The following is a 13,360-nucleotide window of genomic DNA, read 5'->3' on the forward strand; positions in this document are numbered from 1 at the left end:
CAGTTCTCTCAGTACCCTCGAGTGGATCTCATCCGGCCCCATCGACTCGCGTACATCCAAGTGCTGTAGCTGGTCACCAACCATTTCATCGTGGATTGTGAGGGCCACATCCTGCTCCCCATCCCCTTCCACCAGCTCAGGGTACTGGGTATCCAGAGAACAACTGGTCTTGCCGCTAAAGACTGAGGCAAAGAAGACATTAAGCACCTCAGCCTTTTCCTCATCTCTCATCACCACCCCAAAATCAGACTGTGTGTCTGAGAGTGGTGTCCAAATGCTTCTTGACCTCTGACAGGCTCAGTGCCATGCCCACTGCCCTGGGGAGCCTGTCCCAGTGCCCGGCCACCCTCTTGGTAAAGAACTTTTCCCTAACACCTCCCCTGTCCCAGCTCCATGCTGTTCCCTCGGGCTCTGTCGCTGTCCCCAGAGAGCAGAACTCAGCACCCACCCCTCTGCGCTCCCCTCGTGAGGGAGCTGCAGGCCGCCATGAGGCCTCCCCTCAGCCTGCTCTGCTCAGGGCTGAACAAACCCAGGGACCTCAGCCGCTCCTCATACACCTTGCCCTCCAGGCCCTTTCACAGCTTTGTTCCCCTCCTTTGGATGATCTCTAACAGTTTTATGTCCTGTCTTTGCTTTTCTGGAGGAGGTGGGGACTGTTTGTGGAAATGTTTAAGAATCCTTCAGTCTGGAAACAATCCTTGATGGAGTGCAGGAAACCTAAGGGAGAAGAGGCTCTTGCTGGGAAATAGAAACTGAGCTCCTCCCAGGCAGTGAGTATTACAGCTGAGCCCGGAGAATGAAAAGTGAAACTACTCTTTCACTTCAGTGATTTTACTGAAGTCAGTGTTAAACAGACTTTGAAGTGTTACCTGAGTTTGAACCTAGAGTTGGCTCCACTACTACAAGTTGTTATTCTGATCAACCACCCTTCAGCTTCCTGCTGATGCTAGTGGCTCAAAACATAGGCACAGCAGGTGGGTGAGCCCCTCTGCACCGTGCTCTAGCATACCCACCACTGCAATAGGTATGTCATGGCAAAGTTATTTTAGTTTGTAGTTGCACTTTTTGTTAAACCATTTTTGACGGTGTATTATAACATATATTTGTTCCTTTTCAAAGTGGTGTTTCAATTCCAAACAAAGTAGATGGAGACTTTTTTTTATTAGCTAGCCTGGATGAGTTATGTCGGTGCTCACTTTGGCTGATTATATTAAACGGACTTCACAGAAGTTACTTCCACATTTATATGATGCTGCATGCTGATGTGGTGATACTTGGCACAGGTTAAAGGATTAAACCTTAGTATCATGAACAGAATTGGGTTGATAATGTTCCATCTAATATTAGGACAGCCCTACAAAATGTCTGTAAACCCCAGATTGATAACCTTACCTTAGAGAGATTACTTACCAACCTCCAGGTGGTGGTAGCTTCTGTTCCCTTTCTCACCCCTGTCAGAACAGAACAAAACACTAGATTTCTGAGAAGACACTACAAAAAGAAGATGAGTGAGATGGCAAGTAAGATGAATGATAAATAACTGGAAAGGTCTAAGGAACAGAATCAACAACAGGAAAAGTCAGGAACTGACTGTGTCTAGAAACCCAGCTCTGGTGTTTATTCATTTCCAGAGCACACCCATACTATTGCTTCTGCTGCAGTTCTCTGATCACTCACACAGTTCCTAGAAGCCTCTGGTGAGCTTGAGTGACAGGACGAGGTATAGTTTTTTGCCTTGCTTTCTCCCCACTCCATCTCTGCAGCATTAACTTTCTGAATCTGGTACAACAGAAGTGAAGACTTCATGGAAGAAAGTTTGAGAAATAAGTGATTTTTATTAGGAACAAGACATTGTTTGATTTCAAGGAAAAAGGTTACTTGGTTCTTCTGGAAATCTTCCTACAAACGCCTGCCATCAGACTACTGAATGAACATCTGCTCAGCTGCTATGTCAGATTAAAACCATTATATCTGTGCAATCAACAGTAGCTGAGGAAAGGGCATTTTTAGCAGTTGGGAGAGTTCAGAGGATGAAGGCCCAGGGAATCTAGGAGCCAGATGTACTAAAGTCATTCACTATCTTCCTCTTTACACCAGCACAAGGATTTTTGAAAAATGAAACAGCAAAGTGAAGAAAGCCAACAAATTGCTAAAGCCAGCACAGCTGCTGAAGCATTTCAGAGAACAACCCTTTGATACCACTGACATCCTTGAGCTGCTCTCTTAAGTTATCTTGCTGCTCACCATCTTATTTGAGCTGTTTTGTCTTCTGCTCTCTCACTTCAACCCCTCGTTTAGTTAATGTACTTTGACATGGTTTTCCAGAAAGGATTTAATTCTAAAACCGAAAAGTACTCAAAGCTCAAGGACACCATCACATTATCTTTTGTCCCTTTTTTTGTAAAGGGAAAAACAGATTTTGTGCAAAACACAGATTCATCTTGGAGCCTAACTCACTTGGACTGTTTGCTGGCTTGTCTTCTAGCCACTGAAGACAGGTCAGAGCAGTCCTGGGAGAGCAACATGCATAGATGTTCAATTTTCAGCTTGGAAGGAGAAGTCTTAGTAGTATTTGGAATAGCTAAACATGAAAATCTCTTCTTGGAGAAGCATTCATTCAGCTTCTCACCCAGGAAAGGTTCATTTATGCTGTTTGCTCAGGCAGGCACCTCCTGAGGGCACGGTTTCAGTTGCCCCATGTAACCAATCACATGCCATTCTCTGACAGCACTTGTTCTTTATCAGCCCATTAAACATGGGCTTTCAGCCAGTGAAAACATCAGATATTTGGCAAAGCATTTATAATTAGTAAGTGCTGTGACAGAATAATGGAATCTGAGGTCTCAGAAACCATCAAGCGTGTCTGTTTCCAGCTGATAATGCCGTGGAGACAACAAAATGGGAAATGAAGAATACCAAATCGAAGGAGGCAGCATGAAGTGTTTGGATTTACTGCAGACTATCTTACAGCAATCCCAGTTCTTGACAGTCTGATGCTCAGTGTATGAAAACCTTGTAGAGAAGGATGTTTTCTCCCCCTGTTTCACCTGTATGTTACAGGCTGTCTTGCCTTTACCATTTGGTCCTCTTCAGACAGGTTTTTTGTTTGTTTTGTGTTTGATGGGAAATACACTTAGCAAGGAAGACATTGTCACAATCTCGAATATGTTGGGACTGAGGACATAGTTGCATTGGTGGGATGGCAGGCCTGAAGCTTGCTTTTTCCAGGTGTGGTTTTCCAGGTGTGGCTGTGCAGATTTCCACCCAGCCTCAGCTTTTATAAAGTGGGAATCTCCTTCATTTGTTTTGGCTGTTGCTCTAGGACCTGGCTGGCCAGCCAGCAATCATTTTCCACCTTCAAGAGTGGCCTATCAAGACATGTCCACTTTCTGTCAACCACATTTTTATTTTTTGCTTTCTTGATGTGTGTTTGACAAGCTTTTTTTGACCTCTTCCATGTCTCACAGCCTGTTTCCTAAGAACTGGCTTCCAAGCTTTGGACATTCTCTGGCTAGATGTCATCTTCCCATAGCAGAAATTCTCCCCTCACATCACTGTCTATTTGGTATCGAGAGATATCGCTGATACAGCACAGAGGAAAGGCATGTCTGCCCTCAGCCTGGAGGGTCTGAAGACATAGTCTAGTCTATAAGGGGAATACCACCTGCCTTGAGCCTTTGGGGATTGGCAACATTCAAGATTTGTCTTGTTGTTGTTGTTTTCAGAAGGGTGCAAATAACTGAGGAAATGATGTCGTGAACCTTCTTATTGACAAAAAAGTTTTAACACCTCCATTCTGTGAATAAAGCAGGATCAGGTGACAGCAGCATGATGCCACATCAGCTTCAGCTGGTCTGCAGTGGGTCCTGGCAGCCCCTTCTGCCCAGCCCTGCTCCTCCTCTCCTTTGCGTTGGTAATGTTTCTCCTTGACTGTAGTGAATGTGTTCAGGGAGCTGATCTGCCTGAACTCTAACTGGAAGAAAAACACACACACACACACACACAAAATAATGTATTTTTTCTTTCTTCGCCAAATCTTTTTACTATAGAGCCACGTGAACTTTACTGCTGGCGTGAGAGAGGGATGGGGCAGGAGGGACAGGCAACAAGACCACAGCATCTTGGCTGAGGTTCACATCAACTTCCGTTAAATCTTGCTCAAAGCTCTCAGCACACCCCAGCCCTGTACACTAGGCACATGCTTTCTCTAAGCTATGGTCTCAGCTGCTGCTGCTTTCTGCTGCCTCTGTAGTGCAAACTTATCATTCAGTTCATGGTTACTGCATCAACTTCCAGTTTAAAGGGAGCCTTCAGAGCTATGGTTTAGTCCTCATCAGCACTTGGTATGTGCACCACTATTGTGGGCTGTAGCTTCCTTTTGTTTTTATTGTTATAAATGTCCCTGTACCAAGAGACAGGATTTCTGTTCTTGGTCTGAAGTCATATGCAAGTTGCTGAGCAGATCTGTGGGATTTGCACTGGTGAGTGATCACAACTGTGCTCGCAAGCTCTCCTTGACAGTTTGATGACAGTATCCTTCCCATTCAAAACAAAGGCTCAGATCATACAAAATGTTTATTTCTTCTAAATGCCTGGAATGAGGGAAAGGGAGGGGCTGGGGGGAAGAAGAAAGCAGAACGCCTGATTTTTGAGTCACTGCATGCAGCATCAGAGCCAAGTCTGTACTCTTCTCCTTTTTGCTTTGGTTCGGTTTGCTCTGCCGAGGATGAGGAAGAGTCCAGAGAGGGAAGACGCTGGCAGGCAGGCACAGGGAGCTCAGCCCAGGGCCTCAGTTTCAAGTGCAAAACCGATTATTTTGCAAACACTCATCTCGGTGCTAATGCAGCCAGCGGGACTGAGTCATGCAGTTACATTCAAACCTTTCCCTCTGAGCCTCAGCAGTGTTTCTAGCTCCACGCTGCCCACAGATCCAGTCCCAGGGTGTTTGGAAGGACAGAGCACCCTGGGCCATGCTACAGCAGGTCATAGGAATATTTTGCAAAACTGTACATGCAGGAGTAGCAGCATGGGCTGAGTACACCCCAGTAGAATAACACAGGTTCTGTGATTACAGGCCAGGCTTTTAGCACCATGCAGGTAAACTGTGCTTAATGCTTTTTTTGTAACAAATGGATAAAGTTCTCCCTTCTTTCTGCTGAGTATCCGGTGTGGTCCTAGATGGTGGAGCAACTTCCTACAGGGCAAGCTCAGGGGTGGTTTGCAGTGCTGTGTTATTGTCAGAGCTGGTGGGCCATCAGCATTAGGGCACTCAGTGGGAAGCCAGCACTGGACAAGAAAGAAGGCAGGATTTTCAGCAGTGTGGTTTCAGTGCTGTAGCCTGGATCCAATTAAGCCAGCAGAAAGCCACTCTTAATCATGTCCCTTGCCACGCTTGTAGTTATGCTGCTTTAACTCTGATATAAACAGCAGCCATGTTGGGGGTTGCAGAACAGCCCCCCTCTCGTGCAGGCTGCTGGTAACCAAACTGATGCGTGCAGGCAGGGTTGTGCCTTTGGTGCAGCTGAACTGATCTCGATGCTGGAGTTATGTCACTGCAAATTGTAACACCCTTCTCTGTCAGCACCCACGCAAGGCTATAGCAGTACAGAATCTTTTCCCAAAATTAAGGTTTTTCTTCTCCTTTTTCTTTTTTTTTTCCTTTTTCTTTTTCTTTTCCTTTTCCTTTTTCTTTTTCTTTTTCTTTTCTTTTTCTTTCTACTGAACATTTCTTTTCTTCCCCTCCAATTGATTCAAGGTGTTCCTTTCTGTTGCCACTGAGCAGCTTTGGAGTGGAAAGACGTGTGAGCCTTGCAGCTGTTTTGTATATGTGTGGCTCTTCAAAACCAGCGTGATGCTGTTCTAGTAAATGCCTCTGTTTCTCTTCATTGGTTCGTGAGAGCTGCAGCCCTGTGGACTCAGTTAAATTCTCACGAGGCCATGAGTTTCACTTTCAGGTTCTTGGACTCCCTGCCTTTCCCTGCTGCAAGGAATGGTAGGGTGCTGCCTTAAACAGAACTCTTCTTGAGCTCTAAGGCAGAAATTGGAATTTTAAATCTTTCCATAGGGTTTAAATAAATAAAAACTTTTCTTATGGAATAAAAAGGCGGACCTCTTTTGATGTCAAAACACACATCTTTATCTTTTTTTTTCAGCCACCTCATTATGAGAATGCCTAGATAAGCTTTAGGTGAAACAATGAAGCAAAAGTGGTGAGGAGAAGGCTTCTCTGAATGAAGACAACCTCCTTCTGGGAAATGGTTGATGAATAACAGATCAGAGGGAACCAAATGCTCCAGAGGAGTGAATCCACCTGTGGCTAGCTAGAAATACTCTACATCTGCTACCCTGACAGCATTAGCTGTAATTCAGAACTCTGCAAGAATCCCACACTAAGAGTCAGATCCAGATCCAGCACTGTCTGAAGAGCTGCTGAACTCAGCACCCTGTCTTTAAAATGTGTACAAGTAAAGCCAAAAGTGATCTCTGGAGCTGGAGCATCTCCTGGGCTAAACAATAGTTCAGCAGGATCACACATTTGGGCTCAGTTTTGAAAGTAGGGACCCCAATTCTGCAGTACTCTCGCTTCATAGGCCTGTATTTCTTATCCTGTACGATGTTTTATTAAAGCATCTTGTGAGAATGGAAACCTCGTCCTGTGAGAGGAAAGCATGAACATAAATTGTGTAAAAGTCTTTTTGATTTGCCTGATGTAAGCTAGGAAAAACCAAACATGCATAATATATGGTGAGAGGAAGAAAGGACCTGCTACTGCCATACTTCTCCGTGCTTCAGTTCTTCTCAATTTTAACGTGCTTTGGAACAAGAGGCAATAAATATGTGCATAATAATAACATTTGGGTGTGACTGAAAAAATCTATCTGTTCTCATGAATAATATACAAAATTCTCAGCAAGATTTAAATTCAATACACTTAAGATGTCACCAAGGCTCTGGGCCTGACTGGCCAAAGACCTGGCTGCAGAAAGGCATTATTCTGTTCAATTGCTGGCAAAAAAAATGGGTTGGACATGACCAGAGGCCAGTCTCTGTGGAAAGCTCCCACTGAACAACCAGTAGTCACTGGAATAAGAGAGATCTGGGGAGGGCAGAGGGCTGCTCCTTCCTACTTGTTCCAGGAGATGATGCAAAGCAGCTGCATGGATGGGTTCTTTTGATTCTGCTTTTTTTCCCTGCAAATGAAAGAATTCTAGACTTGTCCAAACCCAGAAACTGCCTGGTTTGACTCAATAATTGATGTTACAGTGGTTTAATTAACTCTAAAAGTAGTTTAATGAGCAAAGAGCTTTAGCATTCAAATTAAAAATGCAAACCTTGTTTACTGGGGTTGGGAGTTTTAACCTGCAAACCTGCTGTTAATTACCACCATGTTATATCTGCTTTGCCACTTTTCCCTTGTACTTGCAAAGCAAGATAACTGAGCTACAGGTTGCTATGAAAAGGTCATTGCCATTTACAATGACAATACATTTTATTGTTTTCTGGATAACTGGCTAAATCAAGACTTACATGGTAAAATGTTGAAATTTTGCTTCTGTTGGACTTTTGTGCCTTTAACAGAAATATTGTTGATCATTCCATGGCTCTGTTTCTGATGTTTGCTTTTAATTTCTGTCTTATGATGTAAAAGCATGGGAATATAAATCTAGCATCATAGAGAAAATTGGTGGATTCCAGGCTTTTCAAGTGTAGTGTTAGCTAATGTTTCTGCTGATTCCAAGACTAATTGCTTGTGATGGCAAATGAGGATTTCTTGGGCTCCTAAAATAGGCATATTGAAGTGATCTGCGCTGAACCTGCTTTGAGTGCTAGTTTTTAATTTTTATCTCTTTATGATTACTGAAATAAGTCAGTTGTCACTGGTGCTGTTCCCCAAGTAGTCAATCTTTTGTTTATCAGCAGAAGATGTAATACAGCAAGTTAAAGTGATGGATCATTATTTTTTCCAGACTAATTAAGAAAGAAACAGAGCTCTGTTACTTGTGGGTGACGAGTGCGATGGGAAAGTAGCTGTGCCATTATAGCAGACCTTGCAAAACTGCATCTTCAATGATTTGTCCTGCATTTCCCAGCTTTGCAAATCTTCTGCAAACCCCTACAGACATACCTTTACCTCCCTGCCTGTCTCAGCAGTTCACCCTCATACTGTCACCATGCATGCACATACATGCGTATGTCAAAAAAGCCACCCCAAAACGCACCCTCAGCACTCCCCACCATCTTCACCTGCCTTTCCTGAGCTTGCTGGCAGCATGTCCTACAGCTGGATAACAGCTAGACAGGTGCTGGTTGTTGCCACTCAGGTACAAGGTGGCTCATGCCAAGCACAGCTAAGCTGATCTGTTTTTCGTTTTTCCTTCTGAGAGGGGACAGGTAGAGAATGACGGAGTACTTTCCCCTCTCTTCACAACTGCAGGTCTCCAAGGGGCTGAAGGCAGCAGACAAATCCACTATTTAGAGCCTTGTAGCAGACTGGATTGGGGTTGACCAACCCTCTGAAACCTTCATGGCAGGAACAGGAGGAGGATGAGGCAGCACAATAATGTACACTTTCGTCTTAGAAACCAAAACAAGAAAGCAATGCACTTCGGCAACGTTCTGCAATGTGCAAACAGCTGTCTCATTTAAAGTAGAGGAGCAGTTCCACCAAAATTTCCTGGCCATGCCATGGAATCACAAATCTGCCTTCAATGGATTTCTCTTCCAGCTGTTTTTCCATCCTAGGCACTCTTTCTAAAATAAGCTAACATTTCCAGAAATGAATAAAAAGCAAACAAAATCTCCCCTCTCAGTTTCCAAATTAGAGTAGGTGGCTTTAAGACTGAGTGTCCTTTGGTTCTGAAATTAAAGCTTCTTCCTTATCTCCAGGCTGCCAGATCTGTGAATAATGGACTTTTCTCCACCCTCCCCCCCCCCATACTGGAAGCTTTTTTTAAAAGCTATTCAAAGAGACCTTGGCAAATATTTCTCTATCAGGCAGTAATTGAATGAAGACCCAAGTAGCCTGACACTACCCCTCCCTTTTCCCCTGAGTTTTTTTGTATCCATTGATTTTCATCTGTAAATAACAGAGATAACTGGAAAGGGAAACCTTTTTTGAAAGGTGATATGGTCATCTGGCAGCTGCCCAGCAAGGCCCTATTGGCTCAAAGTCAGTGCTGAACTTCCCTGAGAAAAAGCAAAGTCTGATGTCAGTTAAAAAAAAAAAAAAAAGAAAATAGACCTCACTGTCTTGCGTTTGCTGTTTAAAGGGCAAGGAACAGAGACTGTTTTATCTTGCTGCATAAGCAGGCATGGGCAGACTTTAACCATTCAGCTGAAAGCACTTTTCTATCCCTTTTAATCAGTAAAGGTTATGTAGGGCTGTGGAGGGCTGTTTAATGTGACATAGATCACAGCCATGCAAAGCAGCAGCTGAAGCTCAAAACAGGTTTAGGTTTTTCTGTATGTAATGAGAGCCCCATGTGCTAGAAGCAGAGACTTCTTGGTGGCTCTGTATCTGTTGGGTCTAAGCTCACAACTTCCTGGAGATCCTAGAGCCGTGACTCCAGAGTCAAAATGGGAAGCCTGGTAAGTCAGGGGATTTGTGGTATTTACCTTTAGGATGGATCTTTTATGCTATTGTAACTGCTTCTGTGCTCACAAATAATACAGCAGAAGACTTCTGTGCCTAGGTGCATACTGGAAAATATAAGTGAGTGTTGATTTAATGGTTGAAAACACTTGGTCAATTTGCTGCCGCTAGGTATATTTCCTTGCCCATGCCTAGGACTTGAAGACCTAGGCTCAGTAGTCTGCTCTGTCCAGCCAGGCATCCAAAAAACACTAATTCTCCCCCATCTTGTCCTGTTTTTTCCCTGGTTGCATTTTGCTGTCTGCCTGAAACAGCTTGACCTAGTTAGTGATACTTCAGCATGTGTTAGAATCACAGCAATAACATCTTCAAAGATTCTTGAGTTCAGAGGCTCTTAATTAGAGGGAAATGGTCACAATGACTTGGTGAAAATAGCTTTCTTTCACTTTAAAATGTTAAAGACAGAGTAACAAAGTTAATTATTGCTCAGTTGCTGGATTTTTTTCGTTCGTCTGCCCAGATACAGTGCAATGGTATTAGCACTCAAGCAGTTTATCTATAAATTAACGAGTCTGATACCTTCTCTGATCTCTCTTTGTTACTTTGAGCTTACCTGGGGTTTACATCAGATATTACCATAAATGCACTAAGAGTTTTAATTATTTTGAAAAATATGAAAGGAGCAAATGACACAAATACTTTCCAAACTGTTCCCAGCCTGAAAATGATTTCATTTTTGTAGTTCAGTTGTAGGGGGGAGCTCACTTTAAACTTAGATAATTATTTCCATCCTCCAGGAAAGAAAAGAAAATTAAAAAAAAAAAAAAAAGAAAGAAACACTTAAAATCAAACACAAAACGCTAAGTCGGTCATTACACTGTAAACAGATTTGGGCACAGCCAGTAACCCTTGTTTGAACCTGAACTCCTCATTTACTGCCTCGTATTAAAAACAGGACTCTGAAGCACAAATAAGGTAACACTAAGTGTCTGCATCCAAATCAAATCAGTTTATCCATATGGTGATGTATTGCCCAGCACCTTCAAACCCTTAATGGGTTCTGTAAAGCTCGCTTATAAATTCCCCTCCCATACAGCTTGCCCTGACTATGAAGGCAGCATTACACCAGCTGCAGGTGTTTCCATGCAGTCAAGGACCAGCATGCTGTGGAGGTTTTCTGATTGCAGGAGGTTTCTGATCACATCTAAATGGGATCAACTTACGAAAACTACTACTGGAGAGCAAGAAGACCGTATGTCCCATGACAACAGAAGGACCTATCTGAGTCCAGCCTCGTTATATTTGCTGTTGTTTAGAGTGTGATCCTGGCCAGCCAGAGCTATATGAGCTGCCATCTCTTTTCTTTCCCCTATACCATCTTTTGGTTGTACCAAAGTCATTGCGCTGTGCTGCTTACACCTTGAACGCAGCAGTGAGATCTACCTTACAGATTTAAGAGTGGTTAGATACTAGAACAGAGAAGTTGTGGGTGCCCCATACCTGGCAGTGTCCAAGTCCAGGATAAATGGGGCTTTAAGTAACCTGGTCTAGTGGGAGGTGTTGGAACTAGTTGATCTAGTAGAGCTAGCTGGGTCTAGTGGAAGGGGTTGGAACTAGGTGGTTCTTTAAGGTCCCTTTCAACCCGAACCATTCTATGATCACCTATACTGTATTTTCTCAAGGCACTTCTGGTTGCCCTGGGCTAGGGGGAGGAGGAACAGAATTAAAGGGAGACAGAAGATGGAAATAACAGGCTGGGATGAGAAGTATCTGGAGAAAGGTAGGCTCATCCTTAATGTCCAGATGGTAAAGATTTTGGGGAAATGGCTTGGTCTGTCATTTGGAGTTAAAGATTTACCACAATTTAAAGAGACTTACAGTGGTCACGGATAACTGGTGTGGATCTTCCTTAAAAGGAAGGATTATATTCAGCAGAAGCTTCCCTAATGTACAAACACAGTTTTTCATGATTTTGAAATTGCTGCTGCTTCCTCCTTTCTGGTTAATATCATCACCAAAATTCCCCAAGAAACATTTCCCAAATAAGGATTATCCACTTGGTTTCTGCTAACTGTTTTAATTCTTTCAAATGAGTAGATAACTCATTGGTCAACTGGAGCATTTAGAAACACTGTCGAAGTATATGATTCATCAGGTGGTGAAATCTACTTTTCTTAATTGCTGTTAGGCAATAAAATGTGACTACAAAAGCTTTGTAACCAAATCCCCAGTCCCTGATAAGCAAATAATGCAAGGCCAGGGAATTAGTGGAGTGTTAGACAGTCTTTTCCTGGAGAGATAAGGAAATAGATTTCTTTGTTAAAGCTGGTATGGCTCAGGGTTTTGTAATTGTGCATGATGCTGCAAGAACAATGCTGAGACATAGTTTCATTTTAGGAACACAGAGCCCTGTCTGCTAAATAACAGTTGGAGGCTAGAGCCAGCAGTTGTTTATAATAGAAAAGGAACAAAAATAAGTCACAATTTCTGCAACTTCCCAGAAAAATTGTAGAGTGAAACCCTTAACAGAGAAGCTGTCCTTTGTGTAAAGCAATGCCTCAATAAGAGCATTCCCTTTAATGCTACTTGGAATAAAGCAATCCCTGTCCAGGAAAAGAGCAGATTTACCTGCTTGCTTTTGAGGCTGAGCTCAGTTTAGGTGGTAGGACTTGGGGAGGAGAAAGGTTCCCATGGTTCTCACAGGATAATATAAAATACTGTGCATGTTGGAGACTGCCTTGGGATCCTCCCAGCCCTGATAATCTTCTGTCTCTAGAAGGGTGAATTTTCCTTGTCTTGCCTGGGCTCTGACTGCATTTTAGAAGCCACACGGATGCTCACAAGGTATAATTTCACTTTCTGATTGGCTGCAGGTTAGGTGGAGACAAAAGAGGGAATGAATTTTGAGGTAGGGGCCAATTTTCTTCTCTATTACCCTGTCTATTTTCAATATTAGAAAGAAGACAACAGAAATGACAGACAATAAGGTAAAGGATGTTTCCCACATACTTCTTTAGAAGAGAGAGAAACTGCCAGAAAGGCTGCTGGAGAGTGAAAAACATGAGCCAGTTCAGCCCATATAAAATTTATATATGTATATGTGTGTGTGTGTGTATATATATGCATATACTGCTCTCACTTCTTCTGAGAAAGCATTTTAGAAAAAGATGACTAGAGGGAAACTTATGCAAGAAGACAGCAAGCATTCAGAGGGCAGTAGGACATGACAGATGACCAGGAAACCAAGAAGCTCAGAAAAAGCTACTGACAAAGGCTCTGATGGGACTTCCTGTAACTTCTCAAAGAAAGCTCATCCAGCATACCACAGCCTAGCTGAACTCTGCACTGTTGGAGCGAAATACCAATGAGGAAACAGTAACTAGATACTACTTCAGTGAATTTAAATTTGAAGAACATCCTCAGACTGGTATTTTGGAGGTAAATAATGAGTAAGACCAGAGTCTGTGAGAGGCGTGACAACATCCCCCAACTCTCTGAATGTGTGTGCTGTCTGTCGTGTACAGCACACTTACTTTCTCCCCATGGTTAAGGCAAGTACAGAGAAGAAAAATTTATCAAACAACACCAGGAAGGTATCAGTCCTGCAGGAGTGGGTTGCACAAATCTCCAGGTCAAAAGGTTGTGTTTCTTGGGAGCTGCACAGCAGGAGGTAGAGCAGGGACCTCAGGGGTAAGGAAATATTCCTTGATCATAAACACTGACCAAGATTTTTCACACACGCTGAGATAATGAGAAATCCATCTTGAC

The 13,360-nt window shown here is 43.1% G+C and overlaps 1 protein-coding gene across 1 annotated transcript in view; it reads left to right on the forward strand.

Moving 5' to 3' along the window:
* The window catches only part of CLEC16A (C-type lectin domain containing 16A), a 109,686-nt gene extending 100,849 nt beyond the window's left edge, over window positions 1-8,837 (forward strand). Inside the window, exon 24 of the mRNA XM_083799828.1 lies at window positions 6,153-8,837. Coding sequence (XP_083655954.1) covers window positions 6,153-6,180 — 28 coding nt within the window. The 3' untranslated portion in view covers window positions 6,181-8,837. The remainder of the gene's footprint in view (window positions 1-6,152) is intronic.
* The last annotated feature ends 4,523 nt before the right edge of the window (window positions 8,838-13,360 follow it).

The sequence above is a fragment of the Anser anser genome, assembly GCF_964211835.1.
Source record: "Anser anser genome assembly, chromosome: 15".
In the NCBI taxonomy this organism is placed as follows: Eukaryota; Metazoa; Chordata; class Aves; order Anseriformes; family Anatidae; genus Anser; species Anser anser.